Source organism: Fundulus heteroclitus, chromosome 17 (assembly GCF_011125445.2).
Source record: "Fundulus heteroclitus isolate FHET01 chromosome 17, MU-UCD_Fhet_4.1, whole genome shotgun sequence".
Taxonomy (NCBI): domain Eukaryota; kingdom Metazoa; phylum Chordata; class Actinopteri; order Cyprinodontiformes; family Fundulidae; genus Fundulus; species Fundulus heteroclitus.
This window is the reverse complement of record NC_046377.1, coordinates 14,046,057-14,066,592: the sequence shown is the minus strand read 5'-3', so window position 1 is coordinate 14,066,592 and position 20,536 is coordinate 14,046,057. Positions and strand designations below refer to the sequence as shown.

General features: G+C 44.5%; 1 protein-coding gene across 3 annotated transcripts in view; it reads right to left on the bottom strand.

Annotated features, from left to right (window-relative positions):
* Window positions 1-20,536, bottom strand: part of iqsec3a (IQ motif and Sec7 domain ArfGEF 3a) — a 137,242-nt gene that overhangs the window by 36,478 nt on the left and 80,228 nt on the right. For all 3 annotated transcript variants that reach the window (XM_036149021.1, XM_036149022.1, XM_036149020.1), the window contains one exon: window positions 4,040-4,162. In XM_036149021.1, coding sequence (XP_036004914.1) covers window positions 4,040-4,162 — 123 coding nt within the window. The remainder of the gene's footprint in view (window positions 1-4,039; window positions 4,163-20,536) is intronic.

The following is a 20,536-nucleotide window of genomic DNA, read 5'->3' as shown; positions in this document are numbered from 1 at the left end:
CACTTTTCACTTCAACTTGGCCCCCTGTCATAATCATCCCTCCGCTATCGCCTGGCCTAAAGAGTAAAAAAATTACTGAAACAACACGAAGAAGGTCAAAAGATCTCAAAACATATCAATATATGCCCCAATCGAAATGAATTCAAGAGCAGATAATAAGTAAAGTCATTGACGTTTAGCAGTGTGGATATTCCAAGGAGTGGCCAAGCTCCTATCAAACTCTTACCTGCAAGGTCACAAAAGTACGGAGCCCCTCTGGTGACATGGAAAAATTTTTTTTTTGAAGATGTTAAGGTGTGGCCACGCCTTACTAAGTTGTGGCCACGAGATAGTAAGTCGTGGCCACGAGATAGTAAGTTGTGGCCACGAGATAGTAAGTTGTGGCCACGAGATAGTAAGTCGTGGCCACGAGATGGGTAAGTCGTGGCCACGAGATAGTAAGTCGTGGCCACGAGATAGTAAGTTGTGGCCACGACTTACTAAGTTGTGGCCACGAGATAGTAAGTCGTGGCCACGAGATAGTAAGTTGTGGCCACGAGATAGTAAGTCGTGGCCACGAGATAGTAAGTTGTGGCCACGACTTACTAAGTTGTGGCCACGAGATAGTAAGTCGTGGCCACGAGATAGTAAGTTGTGGCCACGAGATAGTAAGTTGTGGCCACGAGATAGTAAGTTGTGGCCACGAGATAGTAAGTCGTGGCCACGAGATGGGTAAGTCGTGGCCACGAGATAGTAAGTTGTGGCCACGACTTACTAAGTTGTGGCCACGAGATAGTAAGTCGTGGCCACGACATGGGTAAGTCGTGGCCACGCCTTAGTAAGTCGTGGCCACGACTTACTAAGGCGTGGCCATGCGTTATTTGTGAGGGAGCTCATTTATGGTGGTGTAGCTTACATTCAAGGAATATGGAGAACATAGACTTGATTTCATTTTATTTCAACCTTGGAATGAACTATAATGACATCCTGCGATCTCTTGCTATTAAACACACAGTGTTAATTAGTAAGAGACACTTAATTCGAGTGCTGAAGGCATATGGATTGAGACGTAAAGCGTATGCTACGGAGCCCCTCTGGTGACATGGGCAGAATTTTTTTTTTGAAGATGTTAAGTCGTGGCCACGACTTACTAATGCGTGGCCACAACTTACTAAAGCGTGGCCACGAGATACATAAGTTGTGGCCACGACTTACTAAAGCGTGGCCACAAGATACATAAGTTGTGGCCACGACTTACTAATGCGTGGCCACGACTTACTAATGCGTGGCCACGCATTAGTAAGTCGTGGCCACGAGTTAGATAAGTTGTGGCCACAAGTTATTACTTAGTGGTAATAAGCAAACCATATATATATATATATATATATATATATATATATATATATATATATATATATATAGATTTCACTTGGCTCTTATTTTGAAATTCCACATCACATTTGGATGAAAGTTGTTGGGCGACATCAGGAGGTTTTCTATTGTCATGCTGATGTTATAGTATTCGCCCAAAACGTCCAATTCTGTAGCAACATTTACAACAAAACAGGTCAAATAGAGTCAATGTAGAGATTTTTAAATGTCTCTATTTTTAAATCACAAATCATGTATATGGACTTTGATGAATAACTTCTGGAGATCATCTGTTATCTGTAAGTTAAAGTTGTCAGCTGTAAAAAAAATCACTGCAATCATGCTGCTTTTATTTTGAAAAGCAGCTCAGCCGTCTCTGGCGTAATCCTTAGCGTGACCAACAAAAACAACTGAGGGCTCACCAATGCCTGTTTATTAGAAGGATTCCTATAAACAGAATGTCATAGAACCGAGTCTTTTGACCCACATGCAGAACACACTGAGGAGGCAGAGATCCGAGTTTTTAAGAGTTTTATTAAATATAAAGCTCAAGACCTGTTGTGAGTCCTCCGGACGTCTGGTAACAGCGGGAGGTGGTAATCGCAGTATTATAATTGATTCACCGGGGGAGTGATCGGCTGCTGCAGGGGCACCAAAGACTGAAAAGCTGCTGGTGCCTGGACCAGGGGCGGAGGCTGCCAAGCGGATCGTCGGTTCTAGGTGGATTCTGGTGATCATAGAGGGTGCGGTAGCTGACAGATGGCAGCGTCCGAGGGGGCGGGGCAGGGTCCGGTCACTCGTGCAGCGGGGGCGGCGGCAGGGAGGCTGTCAGCTGATCGGCGCTCTGTAGACGCCGAGACTTGCGAGGATGATCGGGACTTTCTGAGGTTTTCTTCCTAAGCAGCTGAGCTGGCCGAGAGCTGGCCGGCTCAGCCGAGGAAAAGGGTTCTCATGAGCGGGATCCGAGGCAGGTTCCACCTGGGAAACAGGGAGACAGAAATTAGGTGCTTTCCAAGGCGTAGAAAGACGCTGGGCTACTGAGTCCTACCACTTAAGGCTGACACTTTGGCTATGAGGTGCTGACAGCAGCCTGTTTAAGAACCGTCCCTGCTGATGACTGAACGCAGATCACCTGCGAGAGGCGCCTCCCTGCTTGTCAGCCTCCACCTGCGGAGAAGGGAGAGGGGAAAAAAGGCATGCGCCCAGCCCATGTACGCCTGCAGCACCCTGACACAGAATAAGAGGCTTTTTAGACTTTATCTGGTTAGCAGAACTGTTTTCTGATCCAGCGTGCAGCCATGACTGGTTCTGAATGAAGGATTTATCTGGCAGCCGCCCTACTTCCCTCTTGTGTGTTCGGTAGCGGACGGTACCGGCTTACTGTCTCCACTGGTTAAGACCAAAATTATTTATAACTGATCGCTCTTCCTGCTGCTCTGTTAACATGAACTGCAGCAGGAATAATTATTGATGGCCACAAGCTGTGTTAAACAGCTCCGCAGAAGGTGGAGTTTAGAGCTCTGTTAGGCGTGAGCAGGTGAAGTCAGTGAAATGCGTGTTACACAGTCAATGCCTGTAAGATGAGAGGTTTGCTTATTACCACTCTGTGTAATAAGCAAAGTATGTCAATATAGTTCATTCCAAGGTTGAAATAAAATTAAATCAAGTCTATGTCTATATTCCTTGAATGTATGCTACACCACCATAAAGGAGCTCCCTCACAAATAACTTGTGGCCACAACTTATCTAACTCGTGGCCACAACTTACTAATGCGTGGCCACAACTTACTAAAGCGTGGCCACGAGATACATAAGTTGTGGCCACGACTTACTAAAGCGTGGCCACAAGATACATAAGTTGTGGCCACGACTTACTAATGCGTGGCCACGACTTACTAATGCGTGGCCACGAGTTAGTAAGTCGTGGCCACAACTTATGTATCTCGTGGCCACGCTTTAGTAAGTTGTGGCCACGCATTAGTAAGTTGTGGCCACGCATTAGTAAGTTGTGGCCACGACTTAACATCTTCAAAAAAAAATGATGCCCATGTCACCAGAGGGGCTCCGTAAATTACCCTGTGGGGAAAAAGTAAAAACAAAATAAACATTTAGGAAGACAAACACTTTAATGGCAGCGCAGTCACTGATGGCAATGATTGGGATATTTTCATTTTAAGGAGAGTTTTGACAAGCTATAGAAAGCTGTAAACGAAAAAGCTTTTTTAATCAATTCTATTTCTTGCAGACACACAATCACCTCCAGTTTGAATGACTACAGTAAAAAAAAAATTAAAGCCTTGTTAGAAAAAACACGTGGGGCTTTTACAAAACTAGATAACACCTAGAGGCAAATGTCACGCACCGCTCAAAAACATCCTGTGAGTAAGATTAAAATGTTGTGATGGGCAGAGACTGTTCTAAGAAATATCAATATGACATAACAGAATGCACTATTTATTGTTTTTCTGGGTCAATACAAATTGTGCTGCCGTGCCGTTGGGAAGGATTTTTCCCTGTGATCCAAGCTTTTGGCAGCTAAGACTCAATTTAATATTTAAACTTTCATGCAAAAATGGTGCAAGGTCCTTAAAAACAGGGACATCATAGGATTTAGGTGGAATTAGGTGGCAACATTTTACTGATATGTAAAAAATAAAAAAAAACTCCATAAAACTGCAGAGTCTCTTACCTGAAGGCCTCAATGAGACGTTCCACCTTTTGAGCTTCTCCCTGGACCCGGATGTGGGCCTGAAACTTCCTTAGTGCTTCATCCAGCTCCATGCCTGAGAAGTCCATTTCATCCACCACACAGCTGTAGAGCATTGAGAGTGAGAAATGAGGTAAAAGCACCAAAAAAAGGAAAGGCTCTATAAACTGTTTATAGCAGAGTGCAAATCAGCTGATGGCTGGTTGTCATTGATATTTAAAGCATTGCAAAAGTATAAATACTTCTTGTACTTTTTCACAATTTATCAAACTACAATCACAAAATGTATTTTATTTAATTGGGATTTAATCAATCAATCAATCAATCGAACTTTATTCAGTGAGAACTTTTTATACTTATTGAAACCTGGGTCTCCCCAATCAAAGGCATGAGCGGACCCCATTTTGTGATCTTAACTACACAGTTAACCCATGCATAGTAAACACAAATAACAATAAAAAGCAATTGAATAATACAAAATAAATAATATAAAAGTTGATCAAACCTAACAAAAAATCTATGAGAGAATAAATAGCTGAGATCTAATATATTCTATTCTACCTCTGAAGTGGGCTGTACTTTTTTTTTGCAAACGGTGGACATACAGGTCAATATTCGGGGAGCTGGTTTTGATATTATAAACAACCAAAAACTTTGAAAAAAACGTGTCTTGGATTATTTTTTTTATATAATCAGATGTCAATTTTCAGTGCTATAAATGCCTCGTTTGCTTGACTCTTTGATTATAGTCAGATTATTATGGAAACGTAGGAAGCCTTTTAAAAATCAGTTTTCTCCATTTTCTTGTTTGGTCCTTTCGTTTTACCAGGTTGGTTTAGGTTTTGTATTTCTTGTTTTCAGTCTTCTTGGGACCACAGAGTAAGCGGCAGACGTCAATTTGCTGATATTCATCTACAACAGAGTCACATGACAACTGTAAAAATGTCAGCAGGAATGTCTTTGAAACAGGAATAACATTTCCAGCCACTTCAGAGGTAAGATTCTGTTTCCCATTAGTTCTTTCAGTCATTTCCTGGACCTTAAAGTCAACGACAATAAAAGTGAAGAAAATGCTAATATTTGAGGTGAAAGGGATAGCAATAGATAAACCATGAGTTAGAACTAGATCTAAGATGAGGCATTGACAAATCTGTTGACTAAAGTTGACAGTTTTGTAACGTTCTGTTGTGGTTTAGGTTATTTTCAGTTAGTCAACTTTTCTGTTTTAGGATTTATTTCTGTGTTGTGCTGTGTTTGATGTGTTCTTTAGTCTTGGTCTTACTTTCTTTATTAGTCTGTATGTTCCCTCTATTGCTTTCACCTGTTTTGGTTAATTGGTCCCGCCCTTCTCACCTGTTCCATTCTCCTATTTAAGCCTGCCTTAGTTGTTTGTTTGTTGCTGGAACGTCTTGTGTGTATCCCTCGCGCCAGTCAGCGGTAAGCCCTCTCCAGCCTCTGATTATTTTTGTAACCATCCTGTCTGTCAGTCCGTGCCTGTCCTGTTTTTTGAGTCTGCCTTTTGCCACCTGGATTTTGTTATTAAAACCCTTTTTTTAAGTTCCAGCTCAGTGTCCGGCTTACTTTTGGGTTCTCACATCACAAATCATTACATTACGTTCCAGCCAAAGAATGAACCCAAAGCCGACACGTTATTTTCGTTCAGGAAGAGCTATGCTCATTCAGGCTAGCACTCCACTAACCCTTCAGCGTCCAGATGTCCTCTCACCGGACGTCCGCTGTCAGTCCTCCCCTGCTCCGTTCGTTCCAGACCCAGAGTTTTTTATGGAGGTCGACGCGGAGGTGGTGCGGGATTTGCGCCCGGATCTTTTTCCGGAGCCGGCTCTGCTGGAAGCGCCAGTTCCGCAGCAAGTCTCTCAGCCATGTCGTCGGAGGAGGAGACGATGGGCTGCGGCTTCTTCCTGCTCGGCGGGCCGGCGTCCTCCACCTTCCGGAGCTGTTGCTCCCACAGCTCCTCCTAGTGGTGCCACAGTTGATGATCACAGTTTATTGGAAGACAAAATAAGATCCTTTGCCCCGGTGATTAAGCGTCTTAGGGAGGCTTTATTTGCCCAATATTCTGAAGAGCTGGAGAAGAAATTAAAGGAGGTGGAGGAACATTACAGGTCAGCCCTCCGGTCATTTTACAGCCGACCAAGGTCTGTCCCCGAGGGTCCGGAAGACGCCTCGGCCCCTGAGTCTGTCCCCGAGGGTCCGGAAGACGCCTCGGCCCCTGAATCTGTCCCCGAGGGCCTGGCCGACGCCTCGGCCCCTGAGTCTGTCCCCGAGGGTCCGGAAGACGCCTCGGCCCCTGAGTCAGCCCCCGAGGGTCCGGAAGACGCCTCGGCCCCTGAACCTGTCCCCGGAGGCCCGGCCGACGCCTCGGCACCTGAACCTGCTCCTCAGAGTCAAGACGGAGCCCTGGAAGGTCCGTCCCCGTCCAAGCATTTCAAGGGGGTCCAGGAGATCCCACCTCTGTCCAGCCCCTCTGAGGGGGTTCTGAAGGGTTTGCCTCTGCCCAGGTCCCTAGAGGGCGTCCGGCAGGACCCGCCTCCGCTCAAGACCCAGGAGGGTCAGTCGCCGTCCTGCGACGCAGCGATCCAGGTGGATCAGTCACCGTCCGGCGACGTGGAGACCCAGGAGGGTCCGCTGCCGGCCCATGTTGTGTCGACCCAGGAGGGTCAGTCACTTCCCCACATTGGTTGGGTCCAGGGGCGTCGGGGCAATCGCGTTCCCCGCCGAAGCAGAAGAGGACGCGTACATCGCCTAACTCCTCGAAGGGTTGGTCGACCCCTAGGGTCTCGGAAGAGGGCTAAGAAGTCAAGATGCCCTCAAGACCTTAGAGTCTCTGGATCTCCACATAAGCATCCACCACCAGCCTCTCCACTCACCCTATGTGACAGTCAGCTGTCTGAGTTTTTATACTGGCTGTCACTCCCGGAGCCCCTCCAGAGACTGATTGGGCGATTATTCTTTTTCAAAGGACTGGCTGAAGCCTGTAGCCCGGGGCCTCCTGAAGCCTGTAGCCCGGGGCCTCCTGAAGCCTGTAGCCCGGGGCCTCCTGAAGCCTGTAGCCCGGGGCCTCCTGAAGCCTGTAGCCCGGGGCCTCCTGAAGCCTGTAGCCCGGGGCCTCCTGAAGCCTGTAGCCCGGGGCCTCCTGAAGCCTGTAGCCCGGGGCCTCCTGAAGCCTGTAGCCCGGGGCCTCCTGAAGCCTGTAGCCCGGGGCCTCCTGAAGCCTGTAGCCCGGGGCCTCCTGAAGCCTGTAGCCCGGGGCCTCCTGAAGCCTGTAGCCCGGGGCCTCCTGAAGCCTGTAGCCCGGGGCCTCCTGAAGCCTGTAGCCCGGGGCCTCCTGAAGCCTGTAGCCCGGCTCCCACCTTTGCAGCCTGTAGCCAGGCTCCCCCTTTAGCAGCCTGTAGCCAGGCTCCCCCTTCAGACGCCTGTAGCCAGGCTTCCCCTTTAGCAGCCTGTAGCCAGGCTCACCCTTCAGACGCCTGTAGCCAGGCTTCCCCTTTAGTAGCCTGCAGCCAGGCTCCCACCTTTGCAGCCTGTAGCCAGGCTCCCTCTTTAGCAGCCTGTAGCCAGGCTCCCTCTTTAGCAGCCTGTAGCCAGGCTCCCTCTTTAGCAGCCTGTAGCCAGGCTTCCCCTTTAGCAGCCTGTAGCCAGGCTCCCCCTTCAGACGCCTGTAGCCAGGCTTCCCCTTTAGCAGCCTGCAGCCAGGCTCCCCCTTCAGACGCCTGTAGCCAGGCTTCCCCTTTAGCAGCCTGTAGCCAGACTCCCCCTTCAGACGCCTGTAGCCAGGCTTCCCCTTTAGCAGCCTGCAGCCAGGCTCCCCCTTCAGACGCCTGTAGCCAGGCTTCCCCTTTAGCAGCCTGCAGCCAGGCTCCCCCTTCAGTCGCCTGCAGCCAGGCTCCCCCTTCAATCGCCTGTAGCCAGGCTCCCCCTTCAGTCGCCTGTAGCCAGGCTCCTTCTTCAGTCGCCTGTAGCCAGGCTCCTTCCTTAATCGCCTGTAGCCAGGCTTCCCCTTCAGTCGCCTGTAGCCAGGCTTCCCCTTCAGCCGCCTGTAGCCAGGCTTCCCCTTCAGCCGCCTGTAGCCAGGCATCCCCTTCTGTCGCCTGTAGCCAGGCTTCCCCTTCGGTTGTCTGTAGTCAGGCTCCTTCGTCCGTCGCCTGTAGCCAGGTTTGTTCTTCAGTCGCCTGTAGCCAGGCTTCCCCTTCAGTCGCCTGTAGCCAGGCTTCCCCTTCAGTCGCCTGTAGCCAGGCTTCCCCTTCAGTCGCCTGTAGTCAGGCTCCTTCGGTAGTCGCCTGTAGCCAGGCTCCTTCGTCGGTCGCCTGTAACCAGGCTCTTTCCTCCGTCGCCTGTAGTCAGGCTCCTTCGGTAGTCGCCTGTAGCCAGGCTCCTTCGTCGGTCGCCTGTAGCCAGGCTCTTTCCTCCGTCGCCTGTACTCAGGCTCCTTCATTAGTCGCCTGTAGCCAGGCTCCTTTTTCAGTCGCCTATAGCCAGGCATCCCCCTCAGTCGCCTGTGGTCAGGCTCCTTCGGTAGTCACCTGTAACCAGGCTCCTTCGTCGGTCGCCTGTAACCAGGCTCTTTCCTCCGTCGCCTGTAGTCAGGCTCCTTCGTTAATCGCCTGTAACCAGGCGCCGCCTGTAGCCACTAACCAGGCGGCGCCGCCTATAGCCACTAACCAGGCGCCGCCGCCTGTAACCACTAACCAGCCGCCGCCACCTGTAGCCATTAGTCCGGCGCCCCCTTTAGCTTGTAGTCCGGCGCCCTCCTCGGCCTGTAGTCCGGCGCCCTCCTCGGCCTGTAGTCTGGCGCCCTCCTTAGCCTGTAGTCTGGCGCCGCCCGTACCCTGTAGTCTGGCGCCGCCCGTACCCTGTAGTCTGGCGCCGCCCGTACCCCGTAGTCCGGCGCCTGCCTTAGCCCGTAATTCGGCGTCCTCCGTAGTCTGTAGTCCGACGCCTCCCCTAGCCTGTAGTCCGGAACCCGGTTCTGTCTTCTCTCCCTTCAGGAGTCGGGGTCCGAGGTTCCTGCTCCGCCGACGGTCTATGAGGTTCCTGCTCCGCCGACGGCCTTCTGTTGCCCTGCTCCGCCGGCGGCCTCCTGAGGTCCTGACTCGCCTGGGCCGTCCGCCGGAGAACCTGTCACGCTTGGGCCGTCCGCCGGAGAACCTGTCACGCTTGGGCCGTCCGCCGGAGAACCTGTCACGCTTGGGCCGTCCGCCGGAGAACCTGTCACGCTTGGGCCGTCCGCCGGAGAACCTGTCACGCTTGGGCCGTCCGCCGGAGAACCTGTCACGCTTGGGCCGTCCGCCGGAGAACCTGTCACGCTTGGGCCGTCCGCCGGAGAACCTGTCACGCTTGGGCCGTCCGCCGGAGAACCTGTCTCGCCGGGGCCGCCCGCCGGAGAATCTGTCACGTCTGGGCCGTCCGCCGGGGCCGCCCGCCGGAGAATCTGTCACGTCTGGGCCGTCCGCCGGGACGACCGCCGGAGAACCTGTTACGTCTGGGCCGTCCGCCGGGACGACCGCCGGAGAACCTGTCACGTCTGGGCCATCCGCCGGGACGACCGCCGGAGACCCTGTCACGTCTAGGTGGTCTTCCGGGACGACCACCGGAGATCTTGTCTCGCCGGGACCGTCCTCTGGGACGGTCACGTAGACTTTTTGGACTCTTTATTTTTTGAGGTTCGCCCTTTGTGGGTTGTTTTTTTTTTTATTGGTTGTGTGTTCTTTTTCGGACTCTGGCCCTCCGACCTGTAGCCCCCTCCACCCGCCCGGTCTGATTTTATTTATTTATTTTTCTTTAGACTTCGGAGGGCGTCTGGAATCCGCCCTTGAGGGGGGGGCTCTGTAACGTTCTGTTGTGGTTTAGGTTATTTTCAGTTAGTCAACTTTTCTGTTTTAGGATTTATTTCTGTGTTGTGCTGTGTTTGATGTGTTCTTTAGTCTTGGTCTTACTTTCTTTATTAGTCTGTATGTTCCCTCTATTGCTTTCACCTGTTTTGGTTAATTGGTCCCGCCCTTCTCACCTGTTCCATTCTCCTATTTAAGCCTGCCTTAGTTGTTTGTTTGTTGCTGGAACGTCTTGTGTGTATCCCTCGCGCCAGTCAGCGGTAAGCCCTCTCCAGCCTCTGATTATTTTTGTAACCATCCTGTCTGTCAGTCCGTGCCTGTCCTGTTTTTTGAGTCTGCCTTTTGCCACCTGGATTTTGTTATTAAAACCCTTTTTTTAAGTTCCAGCTCAGTGTCCGGCTTACTTTTGGGTTCTCACATCACAAATCATTACAAGTTTGTTAATATGTAAGTTAATATCATCTAAAATACTGAATACTTGTGAACAGCAGAGATGAAAAATCAGCAAATTCAGAAATAATAGCGCCACAGTTTGGGGATTTTCTGTAAATTGTAACATATAATATTGGAGGACATCTGAAAGCAAAACTGTGAAATTCCAATTTAAATAAAGTTTACTAGAGCAGCCTTGCTGTGTCTCCTTGTCTCCCTTCTCTGACTTATGTGATACACAAAATATCTCATGCATGTGCCCTCTCTCAGTCAGTTCTTTAGGGAACCAGCTTTGCACAGCTATACTAATTTATTTTCTCTGCAAAAGCAGCTCAAGCTCAGTAAGATTGGGTAGAGAGCGTAAGCGGACATCCCTTTTGATTCTTGCCATTTTACTACCTCAGTATGCTTTGATCTAAACCTTGGTATTGTAGCCTTGCTGTAGTTTAAGAGTGGCCGTCCTGGTTGAAGCTGGCCCTCCTAACAAATCGTCGCCAGTCTCTGACAGCTTTCTTTTAGGGTTTAGCTCTTTCCATCTTCCTATGAACATTGACCAGCTTCCCTGTTTCCAATGAAGAAAACTACCATATGGTTTCCTCCTACGTCACAATTATGCACTACTTTGTTTTAGTTGTCGAATAGAGAGCTATTAAACTGCATTTACAGTCATAATAAGACATAATGGGTTCTAGAGATATCAATACTTTTTCAAGTTTTTTAGTCTTCCCTGGTTATGTGTTGTGGTCGATACTGTTATAAAGTGGGCCAATTAATTCTTTGGTTGGGCTTCATGGGTTTTATTTTAAACCTACTCACATTTTTCATAAAAGCCCTCATTTCCTCCATCACTGCCGTCGCTTTGAACGTCAGAACGGCATGTTCAGAATACATGACATCGCTGATCTCAGACTCATAACACATACGGTGCGAAACTGTTCTAAGACCTTGTCTTGTCTCTCTGATCCTTACTGTTTGTTCTGCTGCAGAGAACTCTGCAGTGCATGCACAAACACACGCGCCCGGCATTAGTATGGATCACAAGGAAAAAAGAAAGTTAATGAGCTGAGTGCTTGAGTGTGACACATGCTGCTCCAGCAGAAAAAAAAGTAAAACAGCTGATTTTACAGCGCTGCTACACACACAGAGCATAGGAACTGTGAATCATCATTCTTGGAAGGTGTTCATTCAGCTGATTTATTTTGCTGGAGAAAAAAAAAACTCCATGATACAAACCAAATATAACAAAGTCAACAAAGGAATCTGACTGTGTAAAATAAAAATAAAAATATGGGATTAGTTGTTTCCTGGAATAATGTTGAAGAAAATTCAAAGGGACTAGTACGTCAATAATAAGTGAAATCTTAACACAGCCATTTCGATGTTCACTGCAAATATGGAAGTTCATAAAGTCTTCATAAGTCTCCAGCTGTCTCAATAGCTTGTTTTCATTAGGCTCCAGTAGCCTACCCAAATTACTCTTAAGTATAACAACCAGAATGACAAATCTTTATATAGTCTTAAAGGAGGACTCTCTCTATCTTTTTGTCTTCTGACTGATAAAAAGGGATTCAAAAGAAGGAGCTTTATTAAGTAAAGTCAGTATATATTGATAGTCTATTGTGATCCTTAGGTGTTTGGATTTCAGTTTTCATTTGTTGTTGTTTTATGTTTTATAGTTATTGCCATATTCAGTTCATTCTTCTGTTAATGATTGTCAGAAAGGTGTTGCAATATAGGTTATTTCCTTTAAATTTAGTTTTTTTTACTTATTTTCTATGTTCTTTTCTCTCTGTATATTAGTGTCTCCTCTTGATCAGTGTTAGTCTATTTTCCTTTGTGGTGTGTAGTTCACTTTGCGTCTAGTTTAGGCCCCCCTGTGTTAATTTCTTTTCTTGGTTTCCCTGTTCCCTGGCTCTCATCCAGAGCTGTTCCTAACCCTTCTGCTTAGCTCACCTCCATACAGCGTAACTCTACTCTGAATACAAGCTCTCTCTTTGTCACTGTTCATTGCGGGATTCTTCCGCTACTCTTCCATACTCCATGTCCTGTTCTTCTTCTCATCTTCCCTGTAAATCTCCTTGTTTTCTTGTTGATAAAAACTGCTTATTGCCACAATCGGTTCGCTGAGCTGGGGTCTTTCATTAAGCGGCAAACATAACAACACCACAATGTCACATTCAAGCTTCAAGAATAAAATGATACGGTAAAGTAAAAATGGTGAATGGCAGAATGGAGTTCCTTTGTATTCAAAACAGTGACAATAAAAATACAGATTTCGGATTGTGTGTGCATGTTGCCCTCCTGACAGGACTTGCTGAGACATGCAAAGAAAGCACTGTGTCAGGTTAAAATTAGCACATTCTCATTGGTGAACAGTGGACTGCACAAAAGTCTCCTTCACCTACGTCCTCTCACGCTACTGACAAGATTACCAGAATTCTAACAGTGTTTACTCGTCCCTAGTAAGACTGAAACTGATGGTGATGGTGCTAAAATCCCACAAACTGGGAATTATTTTAGACTAAAAATAAATATCCCAGCATCCCATATGATACCCATGGTATGCTTTGTGTTTTAGGTCACACATCTATGGTTTAGATTAAGACAAGATTTTGCTGACTTAACAAAAAGAAGAAAAAAAAAAAAACAGTTTTCAGACATACCAACTTCGACACCCAGGCATCTTAGCTGCCAGAACTGTAAAATAATAATAATATAAATAATAATAATAATAATAACAAGGCTAAATAAAAACCTGTCTAGCAGCACAGATGAGTCTAAAATATCTTGGAAAACCCCATGCTGTGCCACAATCTAAAGAACAAAAAACAGATAAAGTATTTTTCATCTATACACGTGGAAATTATTTCAAAGTCTTTTCCAAGGATATAGGACTCCAGCGAACCACATTGGAGGCATTATCCACAAATGGAGAAACCCCCTGTTGACCACAGAGACTAAAATTGGATTAAGATTCAATGACGTGACCCTAAACAGGGCATGCATATCTGTCAATTCTTCAGAGAAATATGGACCAAAATTCTTCCACGGTGATCTAACAGACTCATTACCATTTTACACTAAGGGAAGCTAAACTAATTAGTAAGTTTAGGGGGGGAAATCATTATTTAAAACCTGCATTTTGCATTGACTTATCTTTACCTGACATTAACATTTATAAGATGATCTGAAAAATGTATGTTTGCTCATTTACGATTTGCTTTTCAGGGTGTTTGCATGTTTTCTCTTAGCATCACTGGGATTGTTTTTTGCTCATTATAATAAGGCAAAACATTTGTTAAAAAACAATGGAGATTTCCTCAACAGAACCTGGAGTATTCTATTCACCACTCTACCATATTGCTTTTGGGAATGGGCTGAATATTTTTGACCAATGCAGGACTTTCCACTATGCTGTTAAAACACTTCTACAGAGCTACCATAGAAAGCAGTTTGTGTCTCAGTGTGACAGTGTGGTACGGGGACTGCACAGTGCAGGAGAGGAAGGCTTTAGCACAGGTGGTGAGGACAGCACAGGGGATTGTGGGATACCGTCTACAGCACCTTTACTCTCTCTATGCTACACGAGTCCAGAAAAGGGAGAGATGGAATGCCACAGACCCCACTCACCCGGACAATGTACTGATTGTGCCACTTCCGTCAGGTAAATGATTCAGGAACATTGAATCAAAATCCAACAGACTTAAAAACAGCTTATTTTCCCAAGCTATAAGGACTATTGCTCCCTGCTGAAAATCCACAAACTATCAGTCCAGTTCATAATCTGTTACAAAACACACTACTGGTTCCACAGGTTTCTGTAACTAAATTTATTACACAACATTATAAACTGCTGTAGGATTATTTGATTTGGAAGGTAGTCCTTTAACTGCTAAAGACTATATGGACACATAAAGCCGGCTTCACACGCAAAATGTGCTGCGCAGCAATCCAAAGTGGATCCGTTTATACATGCAGACAGCCCAGCACCACTCCTTCCTTTATTTTGACATAATACTAGATCCGCCTTATACTCCCTGCATCTGACTTTCTGTCTGTCATCTGGATTTTAGAAATTGACACATTTCGCTCTGTCATCCGTCACAAATAGACTTGATCAGTATTTCTGACGGACACCAGAGGAGGGTTCTCTGTCATGCCGTAGCACCACTGAGCCTCTGGGAAAGGCATTGACTTGAATGGCTTTTATTTTTGACGTAACGGAGAACGCACGGATGAAGGCGTATATGTGAATGAGGGGTAAGCCCCTCAGGGACTAATGCTGGCCAGTGCAATCAACTTCTTAAAAAAAAGAAAAAGAAAAGAAGTCTTGTTGTGTCTGCATGTTATGTGCATTTATGCGCATTCTGAGCCAGTGTCTGCCTTACCAAAAAAAATTAAATGTGGTAAAACAAATAAAGCTTCTTAATTCTTAATTCTCCTAGAAATGATATCCTGACACACTCATCTTCATCTAAACCATACTAAAATGTTTAATTTTTTTCCAATTCAGATTTTTTTGGAATGTTTAAAGCAATGATGATGTTTTGAGGTGGACCTACACATCTATTCATATGATTAATATTCATATGATTGATATGCTCTGCATTGCTTATGTATAACATTTTTGCAACCACTAACCTTCCCTTTAATACCAAGGTTGGAGAGTTAACCTGTTTAATCTCCTGGCACCGTTTTGAATTTTAAAAAGAGCATTTTAATGCATTCAAAGGTTAAGTTTGCACTGAGCTGGAAGTGATCCTCCTCTGGATCCGTTGAGTCTCTCTGGTCAGCCTCTTCATGACTCACTTCCTCTCTCCACCACCTCTCTGCCTTCTCTCTCATCTGTCACTCCTTGTTTATGTAATGTCAGATGACAAGCTGTATATAGCCTAAGTACATCGGCCCTCATCTTCTCTTCCTGTTTCGCATGCACACTATATTAAAGAGAAACTAAAGAGCAAAAGGGCACATAAATTCATTGTTGCCACCATCCATTTCATTCATATAAAGCACTTGGCACACACATTGACTTGTGTCCATTTTGCCCAAGCTAGGACTGGGAACATAAGGTGCAAATGTAAACGCAAAGGTAAAAAGAAGTAGAAACCTTTTTGACTTTCAGCAATCAATGAGGAGATTTTCTAACTTATTCAGGAAAAAAGACCACTTATCACGTAATGATCTCTGGGGGGAATTCAAATCTTTTACCATTAACGTATACATTAATTGCCTTAAGATGTTGAGCTATTGTTTATGCTGGGGGAAAAATATATGCGTAGACACGTTTTAAAATTCCTTGCACACACATAAACGGGAGCAGTGTTGCAAACATGCGTATTCAGATGCGGTAAATCACCAGGAGTGATTTTCACATTAGGCAGCAATCGCACGACCACTCTCCCATGACTACACTTTACAGAAAGTGCTCTCTGACACACTTTCCACTCTTCTATCCTGTACCTCTTCAACATCACCTCTCCCTTCATGTGTCAGTTGTCAAGGCTGAATTAAAAAAAAAAAAGCCCCTATATTACATATGTGAAGATAAAATATCTGCAAACTAAATTGCTGTTTGAAGTCTTTTGGGGGGAAATCACGATGAAAACCATGACAGTGTCTTTTCAGGAAAGTATGAATTTTAGAAGGGGATTAGTCGGCATTAGCAACCTCGTGGAGATTCCCTTGGGAAAAAAAAAACATCAGTGTTAGTCTGCAACAAAATGAAGGGTTAACTGCTTATAAAAACTCAGTGAGTTGATATAAAAAGTCAAACAAGAATAAATAGAGGAGTTTTATTTATACTGTAATGTGAGTTATGTGAGTTTTATTGTGTTACAAAAACTCGTATTTTTTTGATGACTAATAATACTACTAATGGCAGGCACCATTCTTGCTGACTCAAGAGTCAAGTCTCTGGATTATCTGTGTGCCCAGGAGACAAACAAAAATAGAATTACTACTGTTAAGCAGCTTTAAATTGTTTTGGACCCAGTAATGTAAATCAAGCAGATCCATATGGAAAAAGGTTAAAGAAACAATATGTTATGACATGCTCTTTTTGAACATTAAGAAATATGAATTATGTTGTGTCTTATGCCCCCTCGCAGTTAATTGGGAGTGTGGTATGAGCTCCAGTACCTAAAGCATTTCTCAAGATTTGCTGAATTGCAGGAATTATGGAAAACCTCACATCCTCAATTGTTGCCACATGTTGGTGTTTCTGATGTATTCTTCAAGTGCTACAACCACATGGATCACAAACTATTTCGGACACTTCCCTCTGGCAGAAGGCTGCGGTCCATCAGAACCAAAACCTCACGCCACACGAACAGTTTTTTCCCATCCGCTACATGCCTTATCAACAAGGCCCTGACACTTGACACTACCTCTTTCCCTCCCTCGTTCAGGACCTACACCAACGTAGCATCTCCAGACCTTCTGCGTTACATTACCGTACAGTCTACTGTGTATATAGCTCTGTATATATATATATATATTAGGGCTGGGCAAGTTAACGCGTTAATTTCGCGTTAATTCATTAGACTATTAACGGCGATATTTATTTTATCGCGCATTAACGCATGTTGCTCACATGCTTTCAGTCAGTGTCAGTCAGCAGGCGCGCTGACTGCAGCGCGCTGTCGGCAGCACTCTACCGCTCCCCCTCCCCTCTCGTACATGGCTCAGCGGCGCCAGCCAATCAGCACGCAGGCTCAGCCTGGCCCGCGCACTCAGCTCTCACACAAACTTAATACACAAACAGCTGAGAGAGAACGCAGCAGCGAAAAAACATGAACAGAGGAAGTAGCACCGTTCGGCTTTATTTTAATACCGTAAATGAAATCAAGCTGTATGTTTTGTAAAAAGCCGGTTCATTTAAGTGGAAACACAACAAATTTATCTAAGCACGTGAAAAAACATGAAAACGTCGAGCCCCAGAAACGGAGAGAGGAGACGAAACTTCTCTCACTGCCCCGACAGACCCACAGACTGACGTCTCTGACTGAGGCGTTTCAGTCCTCCAGGGAACATCCAGGTAGATCAGTGGATGGATGGATGGATGGATGTTACTGGAGCCCACACATAACATGTAATTAAGACCTTGAAAGAACCTAGTACATATATTAAAAAGTGTTATTTAAGATAAGATAACATTAGCTAATCCTTTTTTTATCCCACGACGGGGAAATTTATAGGATTAAAGCAACAGGCAGGTGCACACAACACAGACAAAATTACATAAGGATTGAAATATATAAGAGGTGGATTAGCGAAAAAACACTGAACATAACATTATTATTATTATTATTATTATTATTATTATTATTATTATTATTATTATTAAATTGTAATAATAAAATAAAAACCACAAAACCCAAAAGGTCAACAGTTTCATGATACATCAAGCTTAGGGACTGGCTAATATACAGCAGGTCAAAAAAGGCCATATTTTGGCTGCAGTGCTTGTTCTCTTATGAAGAAAAGATCAACTAGTGCACTAAATTCAATAGATGGGTTGAAAATATCCAGTATAAAGTAAGTGGTACAAATGTTACAACACTTTTGTTCATATGGCAGCAGAACATTAAAATAAAAGTGCTCTTTACACTACTTTTGAATTCATTCTTGGAGTTTGTAAATACAATGCGATTAATCGCGATTAATCGCGATTAATCAGGGCGATTAATCGCGATTAAATATTTTAATCGTTGCCCAGCCCTAATATATATATATATATATATATATATATATATATATATATATATATATATTGTCTGCACCATCAACACCAAGTCAAATTCCTTGTAAGTGTAAACCTACTTGGCAATAAACTTGATTCTGATTCTGAACATATCTGCACTAGGATATTTCCAAACAGTTTGCCAAATCAATAAATATCGGAGGATTCAGGACACCCACTAAGGTGCGTAGTCACGTTATTAAATTGTTTTATTTTATTTATACGTCAGTAGCTCACTCTGGTTGCATACAAAGTTTTTGTGAAATATTATCACATCCTGCTGGTGTATTAGTTATTATGTTGGTGTTGTATGCTTATTTTTGCTCAGTTAGTTAATAAATAAAGCCTTTCACGTTTAATAACAGAGGAATTACAACATTGTGTATGCGCAGCAGGTGTAAATCAAGAAAGCAGCTAACGGCTATTAGCATCTCCCTGTGAAACAATGCACAATGGTCCAAGATTCAGTGAAAAAAATGCACAAAAAAAACGCAGGGTTGATTGACGTGAGTAAATTTTCTGATATGAGGCTCTTAAATTTGCTGTGGATGGTTTTATTTAATTAATAGCGGTTGGTCTTCAATCACGCCGAGCTGCTGCTTTACTGTGAGGCATTGAAGAGGGTCAGGCTTGGTCCGACATTATTTAATATTTTTTTATTAATTAAGCAAACCGGCATTATGATAGTTCTGCGATACTGCTGCTAGATGGCACCACATCTGTTTATATCTGCTAATTGTGCCCAGTGCTGGGGCTGTTTTTGACCACAATAAAGACCATCAAAACATTATCAGGCTGGAGGCTCGGTGTATATAACTTTATTTTATCATGATCAAACTTTTTTTTAATAACATGTAACATGGCTATGTACTTTTAAGCCTTGCTGTGGAGAGCTAAACATCATCAGAACATTATGAGCTTACTAGCTTCATGAGATCATGCAAGGAGGAGTGTTTAAGTTAAGAGTGCATCCATTTCTCAGCATATGCTGCAAGAAAACCCATAAATGTCATGCTGAATATGATGTTAAATGTCTTTTTGACAGTGTAATAAACATTTAGCAATTGAACTGTTGTCTGAAAACCCTCGTTCTCAGCAATCAGTATAGACGCACACGTTGGAGGTGTGTGCACTTAACATCGGGAGTGTATGGGAGTGTATGGAGATGTTGTAGCCTTGGCAGAGGGTCAATCTCAGTAGATCTCCTTCAGAATCTCTGGCGATCAAGCCATGCAGGTGTGAGTGCACTGCATGTCACTGCTGCTACTATGCTCCTTGGCACAGTGCTCAGCTCCAAATATGCCACAATCTCAATCTCACATGAAATGGGGACCTTACGGACTTCATTATTTATTCTGCATTGTCATCCACCCCAGAAGACCTTTCCAGAGACCATCCACATTCTGGCTGAGTCTTAAGCCCCGTGTGAAAGGAGCATTAAGGGTAAGCTGGCTACAATGGAGAGCAATGACATAAATCAATGTGAACTGCAAACTGTTCCAGCTAAGTCAGAAGATATGCAAGACTATTCTCAGATTTTGATCGATATGATGTGAAACATCAAGAAGTCTAAAGTGTCAGATCTAGCTTTCAGGTGGCTAGCTTCTCTAGTCAACAACAATGCTGAGGTGCAGCGCAGGAAGTTGCACTAAAAGTCAGTCTTAATTATTGACTCTTTATTAAAACAACCATAGCTACACACACATTTCTTATTTATTACAAAGAAATTACATAATTTGGAAAATACTTTAAATAGGCGTTTTTATTTCAGCAGTGATTTGTGTTTTGTTCTTGATCAACAGCATCTGGTAAAGCGCCTGGGACACTATAGGGACAGTGATACAAAGTAATCATTACTATTTAGTAACCTACATCTATAATATAGCCTGTAGTCATCCATGAATGTGAATGGAGACCACACTGGAAACTAATCAGACCAAGGTTAGACTTGCTTACATACATATGCCGCTTAATGCACAGCAGCTGTTCAGCAGTGAGTAAGATGTCATGCTTTTAAACTAATGTCATGTAAAGGCAAAAGAAAACAAAGTTAGTCTTATAAAAACAGAGAAGCATTTGCATTGTAGATTTTTAGTATTTGGGGATCTTTTTTTAGCTAAAAATAATTTAGAAATGATATTACAAAACACAGACTTCTTGATCTTTTTATACATATTTCTACACTGGAGATACGAGTGTATAGGTAGTACTACAAGTCACATAAGCTGTTGAATCTTCCATTTGAAACCAAATTATTATCTGCAACACTTCCCTCAATAATTACAGATGTTTCATAAATGTGCCGGGGCTGACCGAAAAAAGGGTCTATTCTTTAAAATACGCAGCACAAATCCATTATAGCTGCCTTAAAGGGATATTTGGATTTTTTTGGACATAAGGTTCTTTGATGTCAGTAATAACTCCCATTCTTGTAGTAGAAAGATATCATATGAC